General features: G+C 35.1%; 2 protein-coding genes across 7 annotated transcripts; one reads left to right on the plus strand and one right to left on the minus strand.

Moving 5' to 3' along the window:
- LOC125676224 (glucose-6-phosphatase 2-like) lies at nt 1-26,588 on the plus strand. Of its 6 annotated transcripts, none has more exons than XM_056159072.1 (9): nt 1-82; nt 1,659-1,760; nt 5,251-5,408; nt 7,389-7,501; nt 12,756-12,843; nt 13,435-13,553; nt 15,277-15,519; nt 25,415-25,576; nt 26,506-26,588. In XM_056159072.1, exons 2-9 carry the CDS (start codon nt 1,677-1,679, stop codon nt 26,571-26,573), a joined length of 1,035 nt encoding a protein of 344 aa, XP_056015047.1. In that variant the 5' UTR covers nt 1-82; nt 1,659-1,676; the 3' UTR covers nt 26,574-26,588. The 6 variants fall into 6 exon arrangements, with proteins under 6 accessions (XP_056015047.1, XP_056015043.1, XP_056015044.1 ...); XM_056159067.1 differs by having other exon boundaries at nt 23-938; nt 1,067-1,760; XM_056159071.1 differs by lacking the exon at nt 1-82 and adding an exon at nt 94-574.
- Nucleotides 22,174-27,443, minus strand: LOC130046597 (uncharacterized). The gene is made up of 3 exons (XM_056159084.1): nt 27,266-27,443; nt 26,474-26,538; nt 22,174-23,286 (listed from the first exon to the last, which is right to left on the minus strand). The coding sequence occupies exons 1-3, from the start codon at nt 27,406-27,408 to the stop codon at nt 22,460-22,462; spliced, it is 1,035 nt and encodes a 344-aa protein (XP_056015059.1). The 5' UTR covers nt 27,409-27,443; the 3' UTR covers nt 22,174-22,459.
- Nucleotides 27,444-27,727: the final 284 nt, after the last annotated feature.

Raw genomic sequence — 27,727 nt, forward strand, 5'->3', positions numbered from 1 at the left:
ATTAATTAGTGTGAGATGTATGATTTCCTGGTATGTTTCGTTCGTGTACCGATGTCAGATGAGATCATGAGTGGGAACTGAGGTTGAAGATATTGTTTTCCCTCATTATATATGCATTAGATTAATATGTTTTACGGCGTGACCGTGTTTGAGGGCGAAGCAAACAAATTTTGGCATTAGTATCTATATCCAAAACAGAACCAAAACAACCCGAAGTTAGCACGAGGACGGAGCTGTATCAAAGCATCCTAATTTTGGATATTTGATCCGCCTATATATTGAACGCGGGAAATATAACGCAATTGATGTAAACAGTACATTGTGACGTCATATTCAGCGTCGTTTTTTAGCAAATTTACAAACATAGCGTTTGAACCACAACAACAAACATGGCGTTAATGGTGGAGTGATTATATATGATTAAGAAAATAAGATTTACATGCTTTTACGAATTTTATGTAACATCTCAGAACGACGTGAACTAGGGTAGACGAGATTCAAAATGGAGAAATACATGTCCACGCGATAGTATTCGAATCAACGTCATTAGTACCAAAATTTTCAAGTTCCATAGGTATGGTTTAATTTTTCATTGTTTTCCTATATTTTCCTTTTAAACATGTATATATATGTGTTACCTATAGGGAGAGCTCCGCTCTCACGGCCCTTCGGGCCGTGAGAGGGCTTCGCCCTCTACTAATTTATTTTATCAGTACTAATATGTCTTACGACGTGACCGTGTTTGAGAGCGAAGCAAACAATATTGGCATTAGTATCTAGATCCACAAGAGGACTTAAAATATCCCGAAATATTAGCACCTAACGTGTGAGAGCAGAGCTCAGTCAAAGTATCTAAATTTAGACATTTTAAAATGATTTTTGATCCGCCTATTTATTGAACGCGGGAAACTCTATGCAACTGATGTAAACAGTGCATTGTGACCACAGGGGCCTGTCACGAAATAGTTGCATTCTTTTATATATGACCCTTCTCTATATACAAAATAATAATTTTATATATAGGGAAGGGTCATATATATAAAAGAATGCAAATATTTCGTGACAGGCCCCTGTGTTGTGACGTCATATTCAGCGTCTGTGTTTAGCAAATTTTTTATACACAAACAAAGGAGACATGGCACAATTCACGCTAACTGAGGAGTGATTTTATATGATTTAGAAAAAAAAAGATTTACATGCTTTTACGGATTTTATGTAACATCTCAGAACCACGTGAACTAGGGTAGACGAGATTCGAAATGGAGAAATACATGTCCACGCGCTAGTATTCGAATTAATGTCATTGGGACCAAAATTTTCAAGTTCCATAGCTATGGTTGAATTTTTCATCAGTTTTCTATATTTTCCTTTTAAACATGTATATATGTGTTACCTATAGGGAGAGCTCCGCTCTCATGGCCCTTCGGCTTCGCCCTCTATAAAGTAACCAGTTACAATTGGATATTTCTTTGAAAAGTCAGCTTCTTAGATTGTCGTACGATCCACTTTCAATATATACCCCCACACAGCCCAGAACTGGTAGAAGTTATCAGGTTATATTAGAAATCTTATTGGTAAAATTAATTGTGAAAGCCTGTCATATACTGCTATACTAGAAAATGATGATGATTGAGGATCCAATTTTAGTTGTTTTACAGTTCCTAGCGTTGTATGTCATGGGAAATCAAGAACCCGGGATCATGGATTACGTCCACCTGAGGGGGGTGGAGATTATTCATCAAATTCAACACACATTCAGGGTAAAATTTGCTCGGGTCTTCCCATACTTTATATTTCTTCCCTACTTAATAAGTTTTGTGCTTGTCATGAGATCTTACCGTTACTTAGGGAAGTTAACTCCTGAGTTTTTTAGCACAACTGTGCAGGATGCTCTAGCTAAGTATTTACTGGTTCAATACTGATCCCATTGGCGCCAATATCAATAATGATTAATAATTTTTATAGCTGAATATACATATTAAATCAACAAATAACATTAGCTATATCCTAGCTATTTTACCAACTTGCACGGATGTTTGCGCTAGGGGGCCTTTGAGTGGGAGGAAACCAGAGTACCTGGAGGAAACCCACGTGTCCGAGTGGGTGACCACCATGCCATCTCACATACAACCACTGCTGATCACGGCGATCGAACTCGGTTCGCAGCGGTGATATTCTCGGAGAAGCGAGTGCTTTAACCACTACGCTACCTGGACACTCATAAACAAACATATTGATTACAAATTTATTACTGATTCCTATCGAGGTGAAAAAAAAGTGTCATTTCAATATTTGAAAGGATTTGACCAAAGACTATATTTTGTGGAAGAAAGTTTGATTAATAAACAGAAGTTCTAAATCTGCATCATTTTATAACTCTTATAATTCATGATACAAGCATTTCATACTTGGAACTAATTCAAATATTGTAATTTATAATTTTTTTCCAAACAGAACATTGTTTTTGAAAACAGTCAAAATGGATTTACTCGAATTAAAAAAAAAAATCAGTATTTTGGCCAATGATTTAAAGATTTGATTTATAATCCCCACCTTTTTAGTTCCATTTCAAATTTTAAGACAAGACTGAACATTATGTGAAATTTTAGAAATTAACATTACTCTTAATATGTCCTTTTTATACGCCCGTCTTAAGACGGGCCGTATTATGTTATGGCCTTCATGTCCGTCCGTCTGTCCGTCCGTCTGTTAGCTTTTTCGTGTCCGGCTCATAACTTAAATACTATAAGGCCTAGAATAATCAAACTTTGTCAGTTGATACATCTTGGGTAGAAGGTGTGTCGCACATTAAAACCAGGTCGCTGTGACTTTTAATTAAGAAGATATGGCCAAATATGGTAAAACCCTGTCCGGCTCATAACTTGAAAACTATTTGATCTAGAATCATGAAACTTGGTCATCTTATGCATCTTAGGTAGAAGGTGTGTCGCACTGTACTTTAAGGTCACTGTGACATTTAGTTGAAGTGATTTTTTGAAAAAAGTATGTTATAATTGGTACAATCCCTACTCATATAAGAGTTTTGTAGAAAACCTCATTCAAAAATGTTACATCAAGAAAACACATATTTTTTTAATGATATACTGTACAGCTTCTTTTTAGCCTATGTAATGTTTCCTTTGTTTCTAACAATAACATGAGAAATTCCACTTGTCCCATGGGAGTAGCATGCAAAGGGCATTTTGACAAGACTAATTAATGAGTTTTGTGTGGAGCATCTCTGATCAACATGATCAAGCAGGTGTTATCTTTATCTCTAGGGAATTGGGCAGAGAGATCTTAGCCTCTTAATTGCAGATATACCAGAAATTATTTGTGAAAGTGAATTTGTTTGTTGTGGTTAGTCTTTATTTTCAAAATTAATTTGACATTGTACTATATAATTTTTAATTTTTTTTCTCAGCAACCTATATGCAGAGTATCATTTCTCACTAAGACAACAAATGGTTGCAATATGTATAAAGGCCTATTTTAATGATTAGTATTTTGATGTTTTGTTATGGCTGTGGCATTGTTCAGAAAAAAGATATACAATGAACAAAGCTGCAGATTGGGCATTTGTGTAAATCTGAACAGATGAAATAGTATTGCAATAACCATATTAAAAAATGTTAATTCAAGAAACTACACATTCTTCATTATATACACTGTACTATACAGCAGTATATAACAAACAAATTATTTCTTTTGTGTCAGTAACAAGAGAAATTTCCCTTGTCCCATGGGTGTAATTATCAAGCAATTCAGGAGGCATTTTGCTAACAGAAAAATTGCATTCTGTCAAATTACAGATTAATTAATGAGTTTAGAAGATTTCTGTTACAGCAATCTGATCAAGGAGGTGCTATCTATATCTCTTGCAATCCGGAATTGGGCAGAGGAATCTGGCCTTCTAATTGATCTGTCAAATTTTAGAACAGTTCTAAGTGGTAGCCATTACTTTGAAAGTTAATTTGGTATAAAGTTTAAGAATTAATATGATATTGTAAAATATATTTTTATTTTATATCTCAACAACAAGGTGCAGATTGTCATGTCTCACTAAGATGACAGTTTTACAGTCTAAGAATAAACATAATGACTAATGTTTAATGTTTTATTACGCTGTTCATTGTTCTTCATTCCTTAAAATACAATGAGCAAAGCTGCAGATGTGCATTTCTCAAGTCTAACACAACCAGTTGAGAAATATATGATGTATTATTTTTTTCTAATTAATAACTACACCATAGGAGATGCACCAGTATTTGAAATAACCGTTTTTAATCTATATTTATTTATATTGACATCACCATGCATATTTTACTTTTATACTTGAAGATTTGACAAAGGCAGATACTGATATATGTATTTTTTGATATGTTGAATAAATAAACCTTTTTGAGTACTCCCATTTATTGTAAGTTGTTTGCTTGGATAAAGGGCTATCTTGCACTTTAATCATTTCATTGAAACCATTTGGGAAAATGTTTTTATATCCTTTTAAAAATCATTAAGCTTACATTATCAATATTTGAAGCAATGTCACATGAGGCCATAAAGTAGGTAAGATTCTTAAAGGAAGGTTGACATTTGGTTCCATGCATACCTATCTCTTCATGGTGATATGTTCATGTTAACAATATGTGACGGGCGTATCATGTGCCGTGGCGGTGCACTTTATTAACTTAGAAATTTGATATCATGAATTTTTCTGTATGTCAAGTGCCAAAAGGTCATGATTTATTTCCATCACTACTACTGTTTTTTTTTTAATCTGTATTGCGAGAAGCCATGATTATGTCTCTATTTTTTGTAATGATTGATTTGTGTTGTTATGTTGTGTTGACACCAACAGAGAAATCAAGTTTACACAAATAAATCTTATTTTAAATTCAGAATGGTCTTGTTTAAAACACTGTTGTTCAATAACAATCCCATGGAGATTCGGGTTAGAATAGGTCCTAAGTACCCCTTGCTTGTTATAAGCGGCGACTAAATGGGGCGGTCCTTTGGATAAAACTGCAAAAACCAAGGCCCTGTGTCACAGCAGGTGTGGTACGATAAAGATCCCTCCCTGCTCAAAAGCCATAAGCACTGAACATACGCCTAAATTGTGCAGCCCTTTATTGGAGTACTGAGGGTCTCTTCTAACCCGGATCTTCACAGTATGCTTGTAGAAATTAAAGGAAATCAGAAAGTATAAATTAAATCATAAAGTTCTTTAATTATGATTCCTTTCCTTTGTAGCACCATGTGGACCTGATGCAAATACTGACACGTGTTGGTGATCCTAGATATGCCTTCCTTATTTATTTCCCATTGGCTTACTGTTTACACCAGGCCACCGGAACAAGAGTTTTGTGGATTGCCTGTCTGTCTGAATGGCTGAATGGAGTCTTGAAATGGTACGTAACCATGTACATACAAAGTTATCACTACAGATTAACCGCTTGGCAAATATCGTATAGTTTGCAAATTATGTACATGATGTGCCACCCCTCAATTAAAGGAACATGGACACACTTTGAGCAGAAAATTTTCTAATTTTATCTTTAGATTATTAATGTTTAGAATGCTTAACTAAGGTATCACTAATGATCATTAAAAATTTGACTGTCAGTAGTTAAGGTGTATGGGAGATACAGAGGTCACAAGTCCGTGTTATGTAAACAAGGCTCGTACCATGTTTTTGGTTACATAGGTTAAATATACTAGTAAAAGTTTCGTTTAAAGCAGATTATTTCAATTTGTAAATGAATTGTTAACACAATTAAATATTTTCTAGCATTTGGCACATCTCATTTTTTAAACATGCTATTTTCTATTAAACAGTCTAATGTAAACAAAAACATGGCACAAGCCTTGTTTACATAACAAAAAATTGTGAGTGCTGTATCTCACTTATAACTCAACAACTGATATTCAAATTTTGGTTGACCATTAGAAATACTTTAGTTATGCATTGTAAACAATAAAAATGAAAAAATAAAATTTGAAAATTTTCAGATCAAATTCTGTTCATTCCCCTTTAAGAATAAGATACACGCAATGAATGGAATTTCTGTGAATTGATTCTGTAAATTAAGTGGTTATTTACGCATGGGGAAAATTTACACTGATTACACGGACAGAGCTGTTTACTTGTACGAATTGTCCGAATTTTCCACGGATTTTAAAGTCAAAATACACTCTATGGATTCACGTTTAGAATCTACGATTTTCCACGAATCTTGAAAAATTCAGTTTCCGAAATTTGCCGATAGGTATGATAGAAAAAGACCTTGTCAATTGAATTAAATTGGTTTCCCGCTGATTAGTCCGAGGAGAAAAGCGTGGTCAATAGGGAACGAGTTTAGTCAATTAAAGTTACCATTGTTTAAAGCGCACCATTGATACTGATTTATGTCAAACTTTTAAAAAAAGCATGGATGGCGAATGTTAAATTGACGAGAATGCAAACGAAACATCCAAACCCATTCAGAGGTTCAAAACAAGAAAAAAAAATATGCCCTAATTTTAAGGACTTATACAGAGTGCTTTGGCCATGCCTCCTACAATCGAAGAAAGATCACATGGTGTTTTCATGGATATTTCTAACATTACTTCAATATTGAGTATTTATTTTCGTTCCATATTTTATCAAGTTCAAATTGTTTTGAAATTAAGGGATAAATGGTATGGATGTAGGGAATATAATTTAAACGAAATTTATTAAACAAAGAGCAAGGTCAAAATTAATACAATCGGCAACCTTCTACAAGGAGATAACCTCGTGGACTCTATAAAAAATCATTTATCAAAATGCTGTGGTATTTTATAAAATATGACAGATTTAATTAAAGAATGATGGAAAACCATGATAATTACACATTGCAAAATGTAAAATACAAAAGCAATAGTATACAGCAACATGCTATTTATATGACAAGAAGGAGTTGTATTTTATTCATATAAAAAAGGGTTTAACAACCCGCGTAGCATTTTTTGCTATATTCAACTTTTATACTGACAAAGTGCTCAAAATACTGTCAACTTGGTTCTAGAATACTGACATCAGTTGGACGGGGTACACAGGTCTGCACGGACATGTAATAAACGTGTAAATTTTCCCCACGTGTATAGGTATAAACATTTGATATACATGTAATATATTTTATAATCAGTTACCACATATTTTTCCCCCACATGTAATCTTGGTCGTAAAAAAAACGTGTACTTAACACCCAGCATAAACCAGCACTTTTGAAGTAATTAGTTTCCTTCAAGAGAAAAATTATAATACAAAATTGCACATTTTGTTGTTTTAATAGTTTTCTGTCCATGCTAGTATATTTGATTCAAGTTACCTAGAGTATCCATGTGTGTATTGAATGACTTTGTTGAAGGATACTGCATGGACAGCGGCCATATTGGTGGGTTAATGAAGTAAAACTACACGACAATGTTCTAAACATTCCTTCTCTGGAACAATACAGTCTCACCTGTGAAACAGGACCAGGTAATGATTAATTTGTTGTATTAATAATTCATAAAAAACACATTATTTGAATGAATCAAAAAATTAAGTTTTGTTTGTTTGTAGCTGCAGAACTGTAGCTCTCTGAAAAAATATTTTGACATAACAGAGAGCTACAGAGCCACCCCTTATAAAAACCTTCGATTTACGGCGCACAAAAAGCTGCGCACGGTTGAGGCCTTATATCGTTGTATTCTTGAGTTGCTGTCTCATAAATTTAATATCAAAAAATTCTTAACTTACTTTCCTACTATAGTTGTGTCTAAACATACCTTCAAATATTCATTAAAGCCCCACACGACCTGAAAACTCTCAGCTTCAAATGATTTCGTTTGTTGACGTAGCCATGTTAGGTAGCCGGGTCAGTTCGTACCCTGTTGTTGTTAGTATATATTCATAAAATTCGTTATATGTTATGTATTCGCTCTTCATTTATTATCAATACGAATAATGTATAGAAATTAAAAAAATAAAGTTTTTCTAAAGGTAAAATAAGCTCTTGATTCATGAAAATGCTACTAAAGTCCTTAACACTCGTGTGGCTGGGATGGAGACCGCACCAGACTAATGAAAGCCGCATTGGCGTGAGTTTAGCTATTTGAATATATTTAAATGCACTGGGATGATATATTATTTAAAATATTTAGCTAAAATATTTGTGGGGTATTAGTTCACATCTAGACGTTATTGTGCAAGTATGGAAATTAACCAGGATTCGAATTGACCGGCTACCTAACATGGCTACGTCAACAAACGAAATCATTTGAAGCTGGGAGTTTTCAGGTCGTGTGGGGCTTTAATGAATATTTGAAGGTATGTTTAGACACAACTATAGTAGGAAAGTATGTTAAGAATTTTTTGATATTAAATTTATGAGACAGCAACTCAAGAATACAACGATATAAGGCCTCAACCGTGCGCAGCTTTTTGTGCGCCGTAAATCGAAGGTTTTTATAAGGGGTGGCTCTGTAGCTCTCTGTTATGTCAAAATATTTTTTCAGAGAGCTACAGTTATGCAGCTAGTTTGTTTGCTGTTTTACATTGCCTATAGGAGTTTTTAGTCACTAGCTTTTTGTGAATTAAAACAAATTTTGACCTAAACTAGAGATCTGTAACTCTCTGGGAAAATATTGGAACGCACCATAACTCTGATGAAAAGATAAAGATAACAAACAGTAATCAATCTTAAAACTCATAATTTATAAGGAATGCAAAATAGAGAGTTGGGGAAACAAGGACCCCTGTTTAAACCAGTGGTGGTATCAGGTGCCATGGAGGAGTAAGCATTCCCTGTCGACCAGTCATACCCACCCTGATCCTTATATAATAATCAGGTAAACGGAGTTATCCGTAGTCAGAACCAGTGCGCCAAGAACGGCCCAACAATCGGTATGAAACACGTCAGACAGCATTTGACCCAATGACAGGTTGTATTGGCAAACTTGATCATTTTAACGACCATCAAATTTGTAAAATGCTGACTTTAAACGAGACTGTTGAAATCCCTATGATATTAAATTGTTTGTCATTAGCCTGCCTCGATTTAGAAACTGAGTATATGCAGAACAAGCTCTCACTAATTTCCCAGATAGCTACATTTCTTTTGTTAATTTTGACCGAAGCATAGTACATACTGTCTTATCCATGGGGTTCTTTATGATGCCAACATATCCAGTGGCATAAAACCTCCATTTGTCAGGTGATTTCTGAAATACCAATGATTTTCATTTCCTATAGGCCAATCCGAAAACATGAGTTATCTTTCCTTGATCCGGAACGTAGTGCCCTTGCGTAACAGTAGTTTAAGACTTCCGGGTAGTATATTCGAGAAGCGTCATTATCAACAGTGCAGAAGACCGCAAAGATATTGCTATATAATTTTACAGTAATCATGCCAACAAATATGTTAACGTTAATAAAAAATCCCAATGCATAAGTTTACTTCATACACATGAAAATAACCAACTTTGCATGTAAAAATAGTAGAAAATTAATGTTGTAAGTAGAGGAGGACCCCCCCTCCCTCCCCGATAGAATGTTCTATCGTTAAAGTGATGTAATTTCCTACGGCGGGCCTGTCACGAGACGCAGTTAGATTATTCTAACTACCCTTCCCCCTCCCACTTTCCAGGATTTCACGTGTTTTATGACTGAAATTAGTATATATTATATATTGCATACATTTCATCAGGATCTTTAGCCCGTGTTTCAATAGTCAGATTTATAATAAAATATCAGAAGTTACTTGTTCAATATCAATGTAGTACATTCAGCGATAACAGTTCTGCCACGATGAACGTCTAGGTTTGTCGGACTGACACCTCTGGATTTTGAAAATGTCCATGTCTTTGATTGGCGAGTAAAATTTATCCCAGCCTGTACTTGTAAGTGAGAGTCCACTGACAGATTTCCAGCTGACTACTCACAAATTTTATACAGTTTCAAATACAAGTATAACCATAAAGAAATTCATCGTCACAAACCATCTTTAAACTGACATTTACACATACAATTGTTTTGAAAATAAAATAACTTATAATTGAACGCCCTGAATTTATAGTCAGCAAGAGTGTGTACCTGTAAATACAGCCATTTGGGGTAAAATATTTGGAGTTTTACTCAAATTATTTTGTAAATTTGTGGCGAAAAGGGGGATCTAAATCTGTCATTGCTATTTCTGTTATGACACGATACGTGCCTATATATAATCACTTACATTTCAAGGGGGCTAAAACGAATAAAAGAGGGAAGATACAGAGACATCAAAAGCATTCTATTGGGGGTTAAACTTACCTTCCCCCAGAAAGTACATTTGAGAATATACCCCCCCCCCCTCCCCCCCGGATCACACAGGTCTATGAAAAATAATTTATATCAATCGAGCAATATTGAATAAAATTAATTAATTTTTTTTATTTCATTACCTATTTTTCTGCATTTTAAACATATCGGTTGATATTTTAAAACAATTTCAGCCTCATGCTGCAGTGTACAAATGATTTGCACACAGAATGAACACGTCCAGGTACTTTGGAGAAAGTTACCCAAACATTGCGATCTGGTTTATTTTTGAAAGAATCGATTGGTAGTGGTGGAATAATTTTAGCGCTGATAAAACAATGAGAGCGTTGATTTCCTAATTTAATTGATTTTTTTTTTGGAGAGAGGGGGGGGGGGGGGGCATGTTATGCAAGATCTTTGCACGTGTCGATCCTCGTAAAAACTCGAGCTTTGAGTTGATGAGATACCATCATCTCTTGAGAATCAGAAGTTCTGTTCTGATTTCATACAAAATAATTATGTCAGTCGTTATTGGAGACACATGTAAACAAATGAATGTCTGCGTGATTTCCAATTCAGTTTTTAACACCCCACCCCCGAAAAATCACAGCCGACTCGATCAAGAAATTCGTTTTTGTTTCCATTAACATTTTCTTACTCTCGCGTACAAATGATTTCAACTGTTTACGATTTTGAACAACACCCATACTAATATAACTCTTATAATATATGCGCAGCCCGAGTGTGTTACTACCCGGAAGTTGTCATATTCACACTAAATGTAAGAATACAAAGAGAGATAACTCACGTTTTCGGAAAGGCCTATACAAGAGTTTTAATTTACTTATTTCTAAACTTCTTTAATATGAAGCAGCATTAGGATTGGGAATCAAACTTGCATGTAAACATGGTAAAAAACCCAGATGTGAAGTGAGTGTTGTATCCACTAGGTTTCTATGACCGATAGTGACCACTGGTCCATAATGACTCACAATAAAAGATAATTACACTGTATATACTATTGTATTATCAGGTAGTCCTTCAGTACTCACAATAAGGGTATTTAGACTGTATACTATTGTACCATCAGGTAGTCCTTCAGTAATCAAAGTAAGGGATATTTACACTGTATATACTATTGTACCATCAGATAGTCCTTAAGTACTCACAATAAGAGGTATTTACACTGTATACTATTGTACCATCAGGTAGTCCTTCAGTACTCACAATAAAGTATATTTACACTGTATATACTATTGTACCATCAGGTAGTCCTTCAGTACTCACAATAAGGGTTATTTACACTGTATATACTATTGTACCATCAGGTAGTCCTTCAGTACTCACAATAAGGAATATTTACTCTGTATATACTATTGTACCATCGGGTAGTCCTTCAGTACTCACAATAAAGTATATTTACACTGTATATACTATTGTACCATCAGGTAGTCCTTTAGTACTCACAATAAGGGTTATTTACACTGTATATACTATTGTACCATCAGGTAGTCCTTCAGCACTCACAATAAGAAATATTTACTCTGTATATACTATTGTACCATCAGGTAGTCCTTCAGTACTCACAATAAAGGATATTTACACTGTACACTATTGTACCATCAGGTAGTCCTTCAGTACTCACAATAAGGGATATTAACACTGTATATACTATTGTACCATCAGGTAGTCCTTCAGTACTCACAATAAGGGATATTTACACCGTACATACTATTGTACCATCAGGTAGTCCTTCAGTACTCACAATAAAGGATATTTACACTGTACACTATTGTACCATCAGGTAGTCCTTTAGTACTCACAATAAGGGATATTTACACTGTATATACTATTGTACCATCAGGTAGTCCTTCAGAACTCACAAGAAGGGTTATTTACACTGTATATACTATTGTACCATCAGGTAGTCCTTCAGTACTCACAATAAGGGATATTTACACTGTACATACTATTGTACCATCAGGTAGTCCTTCAGTACTCACAAGAAGGGTTATTTACACTGTATACTAATGTACCATCAGGTAGTCCTTCAGTACTCAGAATAAGGGATATTTACACTGTATATACTATTGTACCATCAGGTAGTCCTTCAGTACTCAGAATAAAGGATATTTACACTGTATATACTATTGTACCATCAGGTAGTCCTTCAGTACTCACAATAAGGGATATTTACACTGTATATACTATTGTAACATCAGGTAGTCCTTCAGTACTCACAATAAGGGGTATTTACACTGTATATACTATTGTACCATCAGGTAGTCCTTCAGTACTCGCAATAAAGGATATTTACACTGTATATACAATTGTACCATCAGGTAGTCCTTTAGTACTCACAATAAGGGGTATTTACACATATACTATTGTACCATCAGGTAGTCCTTCAGTACTCACAATAAGGGATATTTACATTATACCATTGTACCTTCAGGTAGTCCTTCAGGACATGCTATGGTCACTTCAGCTGTGCTGTATTCCATTGGAACATCTTTCATGCAACATGGAATTCAACAGGCAAAGTACTTCAGTCCATCATTTGGAATCCAATCAAATTCACGATTTTTTTTTGAAATTGTTCATGTATGTTATTGTGTCGCCTGCATTACGCAGTGGCGACATATAGGGATCACTATCCATCGTCTTGCGTCGTCCTGCATCGTCGTCTGGCGTCGTCGTCGTCACAAAAAATTTCTGTCACAGTTTTCTCAAGAACCACATGGGGCAACTCCCTGATATTTGGCACAGAGCATCAGTGTGGCCAACTGTATTGTGTAAGACATTTTCGAATCTGTCGCTTATCAACTTCCTGTTTGCCGGGACTTAGAATTTTTTTACAGCAAAAAAATTTCTGTCACAGTTTTCTCAAGAACCACATGGGGCAACTCCCTGATATTTGGCACAGAGCATCAGTGTGGCCAACTGTATTGTGTAAGACATTTTCGAATCTGTTGCTTATCAACTTCCTGTTTAGTGACAAAAACCATTTCAATAATTTACTTTTTCAACATTATACGTGATATATTACATATAGAATGAACTAGCAGGCGACACATGTCTTCCGGGGAAGACTTAATACTGCGTTTTTTAATACTATGTAACTTCTATTGCAGAGCTGTAGAGCGTGTGTTAGTCTGGGTATCTTTTACAGTGGTACTTGTAGCTGTGAATGTATCCAGGCTATTCATAGCAACACATTTTCCACACCAGGTAGTAGCAGGATCGCTGACTGGTAAGTACATCATCGTTTGGCAGGTTAACAGGTTGTAGCCACTGTTAGGATCACTGAGTGGTAGGTATTCAATAGTACTAGGTAGTTGTAGGATCACTGGTTAGTAGGTACTTAATAGTACTAGGTAGTTGTAGGATCACTGAGTGGTAGGTATTCAATAGTACTAGGTAGTTTTACGATCACTGAGTGGTAGATATTTAATAGTACTGGGTAATTGTAGGATCACTGAGTGGTAGGTATTTAACAGTACTAGGTAGTTGTAGGATCACTGAGTGGTAGGTATTCAATAGTACTAGGTAGTTGTAGGATCACTGAGTGGTAGGTATTTAATAGTACTGGGTACAAATGTAGTTGTACGATCACTGAGTGGTAGGTATTCCATAGTACTAGGTAGTTGTAGGATCACTGAGTGGTAGGTATTCAATAGTACTAGGTAGTTGTAGGATCACTGAGTGGTAGGTATTTAATAGTACTGGGTACAAATGTAGTTGTACGATCACTGAGTGGTAGGTATTCAATAGTACTAGGTAGTTGTAGGATCACTGAGTGGTAGGTATTCAATAGTACTAGGTAGTTTTACGATCACTGAGTGGTAGATATTTAATAGTACTGGGTAATTGTAGGATCACTGAGTGGTAGGTATTTAACAGTACTAGGTAGTTGTAGGATCACTGAGTGGTAGGTATTCAATAGTACTAGGTAGTTGTAGGATCACTAGTTGGTAGGTATTTAATAGTACTGGGTAGTTGTAGGATCACTGAGTGGTAGGTATTCAATAGTACTAGGTAGTTGTAGGATCACTAGTTGGTAGGTATTTAATAGTGCTAGGTAGTTGTAGGATCACTGAGTGGTAGGTACTTAATAGTACTAGGTAGTTGTAGGATCACTGAGTGCTAAGTTAAAGAACATAATGGTGCTAAGTTAATAGCTTGTAGCAAATGGTAGGATCACTCAGTGGTACATGTAGGTACCTAATAGTTCTAAGTATATGTAGTACTATTAGGATCAGTGACTGGCAAGTACATGATAGTACATGGTAATGGCAAATCACTAGTTGATAGGTATTTAATAGTACTATGTAGTTGTAGGCTCACCATATGTAGTTGGTAGGCAGTTAATATTACTAGTTAGTTGTAGGTCTGGACTATTGAGTGCTAAGTACTTTTAAAATAGTACTAGGGAGTAGTATCACAGAGGGGTAGGTATTTAATAGTACTATGTACATGCAATAGCAGAATCACTGAGTGGTAAGTACTTAATAGTACTAGGTTAGTAGTTTGTAGACATTCAGTATGAGAGAATATAACCCACCTTACAGAGCTCTTATTAAACTGAACATGTCAAACTGTTTAGGAATTTTGGTTCTGTATCACATGGAACATCCATTCAATCTTAAATTGTCAATCACATCAATTGATACTAAAAACTATATGCATAAAAGTAATTAACTAGATTTGTCAAAATTAAAACTTACATTTGATGCAAACCACAAAGATTTGCATTAGCTAAAGAGGTAATAGAAACCAAAAATGAAAACAAAATGAAATAAGTGCTATATAATGGTATTCCTTACATTGTACCTAGAAAACAATATGGCCTGCTTGAATAAACATTTGAAATGTATTTACTAAGTATCTACAACATTTGTGGGAAGACAGATATAATTTACATGTACTTACATTCGATGCGCTAGCGTTTGATATATTTTCATGTGTACTTACAGGGATATTATTAGCAGAGGTTGTCAAACATGAATACACATCTGGTCTCACTTTCAAGCATTATGCGATATGGTGCATTGTGTTGGTGATTGGGGTGTGTGTCACATATTTTGGAATATCCATTCTCAGTTTGGATCCTCTTTGGAGCCTCACTCTTGCCAAGAAATGGTGTGCTAATCCAGAGTGGGTTCACCCAGATACAACTCCGTTCTTCACCTTCACAAGAGACGTGTCATCATTATTAGGTATGAATCACTACTAAAACTGTGTGTCTTAGTAAAAAATAAAGTCAGAGGTTGTAATGATCTCTGATAGAAGTTCAAGTTTGTAGAAATGTAGCCATCAAAGGACTAAATATTTCTGTTATTGCAGTATCTGTTAGGATGATGTCACATATATCAATAGGATGTCAGCATTCAGTTTACTTAAAGAAATGGATAACTTCAGTGAATAGCTTGATATCTTATTTCGTTGATTGTAAGCTTTGATATTTTTTAAAACATGGTTTTAGTAATGTACATTATTAAGAATGCTTGGTAATATTATCTCTGTGCGATGTCTGTTATCCCCAACTTTGCTTTTGAGATGACTATGTAGTACAATATTTTAGCTCAACGGAGCTGTAAGCTTGTGTGAGCTTTCTGATCACCTTTTGCGTTTCATCTGTCCGTTCGTAAGCTTTTCACATTTTCATTTTCCCCTACACAACTTGGCCAATTTCAATAAAACTTGGGAAAAACATCCATGCGTGAAGGAAATCTACATTTGCTCAAATGAAGGGTCATGCCCTCTTCAAAGGAGAGATACTCACGAAAATACAAAAATAGGGCAACATGTAGATTCAAGTTTGTTAAAATCATGACCCGAGGGGTAGGAAGGGCCACAATAGTTTTATATGCGAAAATATATTTTAGGGAAAATCTTTAACAATCTTCTTCTGAAGAACTACTTGGTCAGAGAAATTCTTTACAGAGCAGCTTTCTGATATATTGTAGATTCGAGTTTGTTAAAATCATGTTCCCCGGTGTTAGGGTTGGCCATTGTAGGGAACCAAAGTTTTACATGGGAATATATAGGGACAGCCTTCAAAAATTTTCTCAAGAACGGGTACCTTTAAAGTGCGAAACGAAATCGAAACAAAATCCACCAGAACGAAACTAAACCCACCGAAATGAAACGAAACATACCGAAACGAAACAGATTGTATAACCAAACTCTTAATCATAATAATTAACAATGGTATCTTAGGCCCCTTTGAACGTTACCACATATAAATAAAAGTACATATCCGAAATGATTAGATACCATGTGCAATTAGTTTCGGATCCATAAATTACAGAACAGAGGGTTACAGCCTCAGAAGTCTGGTGAATTATAAATTTCACCCCTCCCCCACCCTAAGAGGCCTTAATTTTGGGGTAAACTGTAAAATTGATGTATTCCTTTAAATATTTTCCTCTTTACTCCTGGGCATCTAGCAGGGAAAATGAGACTCAGTATAAAGTAATGGTGAGCAAGAAGCCTCAACCAAAAATGTAAATTTCCTGAACCCCGGGGTAGGGGTTCTGGCCCCAGCCTGGGGCCGAATTGGTATATAGTGTTTATGTGTAAAACAATTAAATAACATGTTTTTAGTGCTATTGAAACTAAATTGATATTTAGAAAGAGCTGTTAGTTCTTTACTAAAATTTTGAATTTGATGAAACCATGGGTAGGAGATTAGTATCAGGGTGGGGCCAAAATGGTGAGTTATTGAATGTGTGAAAAATATAAATTTTTAACTTTTTTTGATAACTATTATTAGCTATTAACTATTATTAGCTCACCTGAACCAAAGGTTTAAGTGAGCTTTTCTGATCAAAATTTGTCGGTTGTCGTTGTCGTTGTAAACTTTTCACAATTTTATCTTCTTCTTCAGAACTACTGGGCCAATTTCAACCACACTTGGCCAAAAGCATCCTTGGGTGAAGGGCTTTCAAGTTGTTCAAATGAAGGCCCATGTCCCTTTCAAAGGGGAGATAATCACAAATATGCAAAAATAGGATGGAGTCATTTAAAAATCTTCTCAAGAACCACTGGGCCAGAAGAGTTGAAATTTACCTGAAAGCTTCCTGACATATTGCAGATTCAAGTTTGCTCAAATCATGGCCCCCGGGGGTAGGATGGGGCCACAAGGGGGGGGGGGATCAAAGTTTTACATACAAATATATAGTTAAAATCTTCTGATGAATAACCACTGAGTCAGAAAAGCTGATATTGGGTCCACAAGAGGGGTGAGGCCAAACCTAGTAAATAGTATTCATGTGTAAGTCTTCTGATACTGTATAAATAAATGCATACTTAGGAATAGCAGAAAAGGATGTTCAAAAGATTTACAACCCAGGGCTTTGACTCTAGGAAAGGTCCACATTTAGTCATATCTTTTAATGTTAATATACCTATTATAACATATAAAGCTTTTCATCAGTGTATGCACTTTTGAGGGCATTGAAGTTTGTAGAACAGGATTTTTTCTAGAATCAATAGCCTTTGGGAGTAGTGATACTTTTTACCTAGTACTGGGTGACCGCTAAGACACGTTGGCCTCTTGCTGTTCTACTAAATAGTTTTTACGTGGATTTAGCAAGTATTGGCCGGTTAATCGAAAACAAATATATAGCTATGCTGTATGTAAGATAATCTAATGTCATGGTATAGAAGTAGATATTGAGGAATTTGTTGACATTTCATATTTTTCAGGTTTTAACACCAACTATATAAATATATCGTATGTAGAATAATTTGCCATATGCATGTATATGTTGAATGATTTATTGATGTTTCTTCTTATGTTCAGGTTTTGGAGCAGGCATGTCTCTACTAGACAAAATGAAAATCACTGTAGATATAGGAATGGGACAGAAAGTTGTGTATGTAACTCTGTCTCTTACATTGACAATGGTTGTAGAAAACTTCAAGATTCCGTCAACATCCCCAGTATTCTACGTGATCGGATTCGTCAAATTCAATATAATGATGATTGGCATTGTGTTTGTTATACCGTATCTTGTGTTTACAAATAAAAAGAAGAAAAACTAGAGAACATCACTTAGTGTATGGTGTGGTGTCTTTCATACGTCCATCATTGAAGGGATGTATCATGGTATGGCGTCGTCCGTCCGTCTGTTCGGACCTTGTGGCCAGGATACAGACCGAACTATAAGCTCTAGGATTTTACAATTTGGTACGTTTGATCATCTTGAGTAGAGGACGTTGTCTATTATTTTTCACGATCAAAGGTCAAGGTCGTAGTATCAATTAGTAATAAAATCTTTAGGCATATTGCAGACCGAACCGTAAGATCAAGGATATTGCAATATGGTACATTTGATCAACATGATGAAAGGAAGATGCCTGTTGTTTATCAACGTCAAATATCAAGGTCACATTATCACTTAGTAGAGAACTTTGTAGGTATGATACAGACCCACCATAAGCCTCAGGATATTGCAACTTGGTACATTTGATCACAATGATGAGGGGAATATGCTTATTGTTTTTCAAGGTCAAAAGTCAAAGTCACTATATCAGTTGAAAGGTAAAACTTGTAGGCAGTATACAGACCGAACTGTGGGGCTAGGACCGTCAAACTTGGTACACATATACTTTATGCCAAGGGGATGATGTCTATTGTTTCTCAAGGCCACGGTTTTAATAGCAGGAAACAGACTGAACCGTTGGGATTAGGACCATCAAACTTGGTACATATATACCTTAAGGCATGTGAAAATTTTAGATAGACATTATATGAGTTGTCTGTTTTTATGATGCAAGGGGATTACGTCACACTCCGATGATTGCTGATACTACCTGAAGCCAAGTTCTACAAATTTTGGTGTCAGAAAAGGACCAAATGTTATCTGTTGACGGGTGTATCATGTACCGTTGTTGATACTCTTGATTAAATATAAAGTGCGCCTATAGTAATGAAATTACATGCATGTGCAAAATTGATTTAGTTACAAATGACAGGAGACAATGGAAATAATGAGAGAAGTCTACTGGGCTAGCTTGCTGGTATCAACATTTAATTCTTTCTTTTTTTTTTCTTTTTTTTAAGAGGAGACAATTTTGTTGTTGTTGCAAAATTGAAGGTATCATTCAAAGGCTAGAATTTCCCTTTTGTTGCGTGACGAACGTTTCTTTTAACGATGTGGCTATGTTGAATAGTATCAAAATCGAGCTCCTGTAAATGAAGCAGACACTATCAAACATCTTGAAATGTCTTGAAAGGTTTGCAAACAATAGACATACCCAGCATTAAATTGAATAAAATGAAAGGGAGTCTACTTTCATTCGTTGATCAATTATTGTGATCTAAAGCTGTTATGTTTATACATTTACCGAATGTTGAAGATGTGTGAGAGGAAAAAAAGAGAAAATAACGGACGATGAATTGCATAGATGTTATAAACAATAGAAAATTAAGGGTAGGGTAAGCACGCTTCTTGGACACTGGAGAATCCTTCACGTTGGGCGAATCCATAACGATTTATATGAACTATTTCGCGTGGAGGTTAATATAGCTAAAATCACCAGCCCTCGAACATTTAATTAGCTGCAGTGCACTACTTATCTGAAAGAATGCATTGCTATCCTTTGCACATTTGAATTTGCTCCAGGAAGAAAAAAGAGTCATCACCTCTCGAACAGCATGACAAGGTTTTCATATTAAACCCACGGTTTGTTAAATTGGGAGTAGATCAAGTGAAACTTCCTGAATTTTGGTGAGAAGAGAAAATAAGGCAAACGTTTTAAGGAAGTTAATATATGGTGATAATATCAGGAAATCAATGTCCCTATCAGTATTTTCAACACGCGAGATGTAACGGAAAGTGTTGTACCGCTAAGTTGTGTTCTGGATCAGTCAAGTGGTTTTGCTTTAAAAAATACAACAATTTGAGAAACATTATACATTAACGTAATTCTTCTGACATATGACCATTTTCCTTCTCCCTACACCTTCACAGCATAGTTCAGTTTTTTAATGGTGCATGTACATTATTGTTAAAGAAATTATGCATACAATTTTGAAAAATTACACTAGTAGCTTGTAGTACACCAACATAAAACGGCGAACTCTCCAAAAATAACAGTTCATCCGAAGCCGGCCTATAATGCTCTATTTTGTCGTGGTTTTACTGTACATATTATAATATATTTTTCCAATGGGATTTTGTCATTATAATTCATCATCTTTTTTAAAGTTAGTACCTTATATGATATAATTTGTATGAGACATGATATAAAAGTGAGATGGACGATAAAAAGAATGTCAAAAAGACGAACATCCCTATCTGACAATCAGACATAGCTATCTATACAGGTATATTGCTGTAGATTTGTTTCTATGAATGATAGAAATATAGCTTTCTTTTCTAAGCTATTGTTAAAGTCTACTTAAATAATTTTATCCGATTTTATGTCCTTGATTTGAATTAGAAGAAAACATTGTCTTTAGAACACCCCCCCCCCCCCTTCAAAGAAAAAAATGTAAACAGGAATAGATCCAGAAAGTATGAAATGGCGGAGTAATGAATATCGGATTGACATATTTTCTAGTGGGGGTGGGGGGTTGGGTGGGTGTAAACACTTTACAATGATACAATAGTGTGCGCTTAAGGGGTTTTTCACAAAATAATCCTGTTTTGTTTTTATATTTCCAGGTAAATTAACAGAAATAAAAGGATTTTGACATATATACATAACTCTGTATTAACGGTATGACAGAATCGGGAACAAAACATAATCATAAAATCATATACACTAAATTCCACTGGGAAAAAAGTCTTAAAGGTCCAATGAATTTAGCATTTGTAACATTTCATATAATTTGGGAGAATCCCAAGAATAGTTGTAATGAATTATTTCGTGGGGTGGTAGTGGTGGAGGGAAGTTGTGAATTGGTAGTTGTATTTTTCAAACTCTCCGCGTATAAATATCCACCTTCCAACGAACTCGCCACCTCTTACGTTGTATCTTTATAATTGTTGCAAATATGTTATAAGTATTCTGGTTTATTTCTACCTTTTATCTGAATTACGAATGCAAGATAAAGCTTGCATGTACCAGTTTTATTTAATGGATTATATCAATTTAGAGTTTTCCTTCTTGAATAACTTTTCCTTTGCCGTTGTTCAAATATGGAAATCATTACCAAATATGGAACTGGTCGATTAAGCCCAGTGGAACAGGGTTCGCTTCGTTAGTTCGAGCCCCGTTCAGGCTACGGCCGTGTCAAACCTAAGATCTAAACAGTCAGTGTAAGTAATGATTGCTCCGTCACCGAGCGCTCGGTATGTAGAAGTGAGAATCGCGATTCTTTCGAATATGACCTTGAAGATGAAGGTAACAGAAGGCTTTGACACAATAAAGAAACCCTGCTGCTAAATATGCGGTCAAAAGCGCTGATCATTTGTCTAAATTTGTAGTACTTCACCTATAAATGGTGACGTATCAATATGAGTAAAAGAGCCAACCAACCAAACATGAAGTCAAGGCCAGATGATTTTCAGCTGTTACTTTTAACTTACAGGTCAATAGTATCTATCTTTTTAAATCTACGTACTTAGAAATACTTATGATTTTTTTTCAAAATGCAGAAAAATCTAAATATAGCTATGAAAGTGTCGACGTTTTGTTTGTTTAACAGGACATAAATAGTCACACACATTGCAGAAACTTTGCATAACCCGTTTAAACCAAGGGAAAGCATTTCATTGCATATCAGCGTGAGGCGCTATAGTTTTTCAACAAGAGCCACATGGGCCACACAGCTCACCAGAGTCATGTTGGCAGTGATAATAAAAAAAATGCTCACGAGGTTTCAGTTCATGTGAGTTAAAAATGAACTTTACATCTCATATTAACATTCTCATTTATTTCTGTCGGAATTCCCAGCCGTTAGAATAGAATTATTATGTTTATCTGCACGCATGTTCTTTACATTTACAGTCATTAGATAAATAGCCACCATTACAATTTGTTGGGATGTTAAAGGCACAACATTAGATATGTAAACATTCTGAAATCATTTCATGAAAATGAAAATAAAATACAGCAAAATGAATACATCCTTGAGCATATTTGGCATCCATTTATTAGCGATAACTCGAAACATGTTCGCGTAATCAGCTGATCAAAGTATCACGAGAAGACAGCATCAAGATAACAGTTGTCTTTTCCATCATCCATTTCATGACAAACGGCCGGACACTCCCACATGACATCATCATATGACGATGAGAGTCGAGGCGCGTTATCAGGATTTGTATGGCTTATAGTTTCTGTTGGGTTCATTTCACCTAATTCTACCACTTCTATGTAAGAATGAAATCGTTCATTACCGCTATTTGCTCTTCCCATAGGTATTTTATGAGAATCTAAGTACGGTTGTAAGTTCTGTGGTTCGATATACGCTTCTTGTGTCACTGGCTCAACATACGTGTCACTTCCGGCTATTGGTGATAAATAAGAGTCGTTGGGTTCAGATGACAAACTGGATTCTTCTGTACCAGGTGGTTTTCGTCCTCCTGGAGTCATATTTGCCATTTCAAGACATTGATCGATTTCCTGGTAATCAGACTCCATTTGTTGATAAAAGTGGTCTTTGTTTCCGTAGTGATAAAGTCCGCCATATTTCTTTTTGTCGGTGTCACGTGATTTAACAACGGGTGCATTGTAATCTACTTTTCTTTTGGAAATGTTTCGCTGTGCAGATTTTGATTTCAAACACTTCTGTATGATCATAACAAGTAGAAGAACGGATATAAACGCTCCCACACCAACAATCAAATAATTGGAATTGAACTGTCCGTTTTCAGGATTACTAACGGCTATAGACGGTTTTGTTGAAGGTAACACTGTATAGTGATTGGTTAAATTGGTGGTGGATGAAATAGATGTTAAATATATCGGTGATGTTGAGATATTCAAAATCTGATGCTGTGGAACTGTTGTAAAAACTGATGCATCTACAAATAAAATATGAATTAATGTTCATAATTTTAGTACCTTAATAACTTGAATCAGTCGACTGTTTTATGTGAATGTACGCGAGTACCTAAACACCCACTATATATATGACGTTTAACTTTTTTGCAATAGATTATATTGGTATACTTTGTATACAAACCGGTAGGAACAGATACATTCAATTTTTGATACTTTAGATTCATGGTACGTGTAATTCGTTGGCATTAGCTACGGTGTATGCTGTTAGATAATATTTACATGTAAATTCATTGAGATGCTATAATGATAGTGAATTACGACACTTTAACACTAGCTATGTTGCATATATATGTCGATAATGATTCCATGATACTGTGACACAATCTATGTCATGACGATACTACGTTCACAATGACAATTTGAAGTATAGATATGACATGACTGTAATGAATTCATGGAGATACTCTGAGACTAGCTATTTCATGACAAAAATATATCAATATTACAATAAAATGATGCAATAATCCATTGACACAAGCTATGTATCGTTGCGAGTATAGCAAATCCATGTTGCTTTGTTACTGACTATGTTATGAGTTTAGTTTATTCATGATAATGCTTTGACTTTAGCTGTACTATATGTATGCCAATAGAAATCATGATAATACTTTATTTTGACACTAGCTATGCTATACCGATCATAAATCCATGAAGATAGATTATTTTGACACTAGCTATGTCATGTCGATAATAAACCCATAATGATACATTATTTTGACACTAGCTATCTTATGTCAATGACAAAATTATTTTACACTAGGTATTTTATGCCATTGATAAATACATAATAATACAACTATACTGTATGTTATGCCGATGATAACTTCATGATACATGCACTTTAATACTATAAATTCCATAAATATTTGAGAGGAATTTCTTGTCGCATAATTTCACGAGAAGTATCACTCGCTAATCAAAATTACTCGCGTTTATTTTTCTCTTGCTAAAATACACGCACAGACACTTGATCAACAGTGTATTCGCGACACACACAGACACTTGATCAACAGTGTATTCGCGACACACACAGACACTTGATCAACAGTGTATTCGCGACACACACAGACACTTGATCAACAGTGTATTCGCGACACACACAGACACTTGATCAACAGTGTATTCGCGACACACACAGACACTTGATCAACAGTGTATTCGCGACACACACAGACACTTGATCAACAGTGTATTCGCGACACACACAGACACTTGAACAACAGTGTATTCGCGACACACACAGACACTTGATCAACAGTGTATTCGCGACACACACAGACACTTGATCAACAGTATATTCGCGACACACACAGACACTTGATCAACAGTGTATTCGAGACACACACAGACACTTGATCAACAGTGTATTCGCGACACACACAGACACTTGATCAACAGTGTATTCGCGACACACACAGACACTTGATCAACAGTGCATTCCCGACACACACAGACACTTGATCAACAGTGTATTCCCGACACACACAGACACTTGATCAACAGTGGATTCCCGACACACACAGACACGTGATCAACAGTGTATTCGCGAATATGTGTTGTCGCGATTTGACTTCTACAAGTTATTTCGCAATATTAAGTACTCGCGTAAAATAAGTAATCTACAGTATTGAAGGTGGTTTGATATAGATCGAAATAAAAAATATAGCATTCCCAGCTCTGATATTGGAGATGCGATGTATTTCTTATTTGTCCTGTTTTAAATATCAGGCGATAGTATATGACAGAAATGTTTCATACCTAGACCTACTGTCAGCAGATTCCAAAATATATTTGCAACCAAAAATGAAACAACTACTTATGAAATTGTGTAAATAGATAAAAGTAAATGCCGAGGGAGTAAATGCATATAGTCTTTTCTTGTAGTTATTTATTAAGATTGAGATATACATGTTTATTTATATGAATTACTTGTTCATTCATGAATATTGCTCTTGAATATCTGTTTTGTATGTCATGAAAGGTGAAAATAATGAACAGTGATACATCTCATCTATGCTATTTTAACAGCAATTGGGAAAAATAAAAACTTGAAAAACGTTAATATTAGCTATTTTATAATCTGAACAGAATGGATACCTGAAGCTGTGACTGAGGCAGTATTTGTAGGCAGACAACCTTTAACATGGTCACAATCTTCTAGGACACACGTAAGAGAACACAGTCCTCCACAGTCCTTTCCAAATGAACCAAGAGGACAAGGTGTTTTACAGAAGTCTCCAAAATATCCAGGTACGCAAGCTGCAGATATAGTCAAGTATTACTGGGAAATAAATCAAGCTTCCAGAGAAGAGATGGGTGATAATTACTGTATTCTTTATTTTCTGATGACAAAATGCTTATGATTGTAAGTTGTAATAATGAATTCATAGGGTTTTATCTTATTTTCTTCTGTTTTCAATGATTAATTTGTTTTTCTATAGTGTCAAACCAGATTCCCTGGCTATTTTTATGATAAAAAATAGTAAGTAAAGTGAAGTGTTACTGGGAAGTAAATCAAGCTATTTTCTGTTGACACAATGTTAGTAGCGGGTCTATGCTAGGGCCTCGGTGTATAGTCCATGATGACCCGTCTTAAATGAAGTAGCAATGATTTTATGGGGCTTCTGTTTTCTTTATTTTCTATCATTATCTTTTTTTAATCACCGGATGTTGTAGTAAATTATGACGTGATTATGAGCTAAGATGTTCAGATGATAAATAAAACGTCTTATTTTATTGAATTTCACAATTTAAAAAGAACAGGAAATGTCAATTATGTGCTGAAGTACAGAACTGTATAAGAGACACATACGGTGTTTTAGTCTACATAATTCTTGGGGGTAATATGCTTCCTGAAATTATGCTGCTTAATTCGTACAGGAACAGACAATCAATATCTAAAATGTTCAATATTACATGTTTTAGAATGGCTATTTATGATACGGTATTTATAATAGACAGATAGAGATTCTATTTATTTATTTGAATTAATCTTACGAACATTATTTTAAATTTTGTATCAATCAAGTAATCATTTCATCGACTGCTCATAATCGCATAGCGTATATACTATAACTTGTCAAATGAAATTCATTTAAAAAATGTGTAGCTTTGTCCCATGGTAAATTTCAAGTGTATCAATCTTACAATTGCATTCTCCATTTTCGTCTTTCTCGTAGTTGTCGCAGCATGCACTGGATCCTGCGTCGGTCCTGAATATACATCACATGGGAATTACAGAAAATAAATCTTTTTTTGTTTTGTTTTGATTCTGTTTTAAAATATCATCTATAAATACGTCACCAGTTGAAGATGAAGTACCAGGCATTTGAACCTTGAAAAACATAGTGCTCAGAGTTGTAGCAGTGTTTGGCGAATGAACAATTTCACTATTCACGTCGTAAATTTCACGCGACCAACATACATGTACAGATGGAAACCGAAGCCAAGACCTGATCCCTAACTACTGGGCTATATGCGCCGTGAAAAAAATAACCCATAGAGTTATCTGAATGTATATGATCACGAACGTTTGCTCAAGTAGATATTTTCAAGGAAGAAAGAGTTGAGTGATTCGATGACTGAGAAATTCAATTTTACCCTGTGTTGAGGCTTGTCAACGTCATATACATAAATTATGCTAGAATGTTTAAACCCAGAAGCAGACCAATGGTTTTAAACCTGTGTGTATAATTTACTCGACAGGCAGCATTTCACTATAACGAAACAGGCAAAACAATTATTTTCAACAATTAATCTGTAAATATGAGACTGTTCTATTTACCGGTATGTTACTATAAAAACATTGTTAGTCATAAACAGAGTGAATTGTTACATCAAATTTATTTCCTCGTTCTACGCTCTAAATGCCTTTAAATGTAAACATGTTAAAATGAAGAATACATTAACAGAAAAAACAATATTCGATCTGAATTTTACCTGTTTCGAATGCAGACAGTTCTACTTTTGGTAATGGAAGATGAATACGCAAAGAGCAGAGGTAAAATTCCAACAGCTTTATAAGCCATTAAATCCAAACAAATACAGATTCTATTTAGATTCATCAAATCCAGGAAATACATCGTACAGTCAACATCAGGAAACTACGGCTTGTTGAATCGACATTTTTCTGATAAAATGGGATTGTCCTCAATATTCAGCAAATATTATCACATTTACATGTAGTGAACAATAATTCTAAAAATGTATTTTGGGATACGATAAAAGACAAAATGTTAAAATGTGTGCATGCCATCAGGGATATTTTGTATATGTGTTTTGTTAAACAGCGGTACTGAAAATGTAGATCTGTTAATTCCTTAACGTAATTTCCATGTAAAACGTATACGTTAACAATTTTGATGCACCAGATGCGCATTTCGACAAATAATGTCTCTTCAG

Source organism: Ostrea edulis, chromosome 3 (genome assembly GCF_947568905.1).
Source record: "Ostrea edulis chromosome 3, xbOstEdul1.1, whole genome shotgun sequence".
NCBI lineage: Eukaryota > Metazoa > Mollusca > Bivalvia > Ostreida > Ostreidae > Ostrea > Ostrea edulis.

Coding starts and splice junctions, on each gene's coding strand:
- LOC125676224 (XM_056159067.1), top strand. CDS start 1,620: ATGATGATGATTGAGGATCCAATTTTAGTTGTTTTACAGTTCCTAGCG. Junction 7,502..12,755: donor CACCTGTGAAACAGGACCAG/GTAATGATTAAT, acceptor TTGTACCTTCAG/GTAGTCCTTCAGGACATGCT. Junction 12,844..13,434: donor CATGGAATTCAACAGGCAAA/GTACTTCAGTCC, acceptor CTTCTATTGCAG/AGCTGTAGAGCGTGTGTTAG.
- LOC130046597 (XM_056159084.1), bottom strand. CDS start 27,408: ATGTATTTCCTGGATTTGATGAATCTAAATAGAATCTGTATTTGTTTG. Junction 26,539..27,265: donor ACTGTCTGCATTCGAAACAG/GTAAAATTCAGA, acceptor ATGTATATTCAG/GACCGACGCAGGATCCAGTG. Junction 23,287..26,473: donor CGAAAATGGAGAATGCAATT/GTAAGATTGATA, acceptor TTTTATTTGTAG/ATGCATCAGTTTTTACAACA.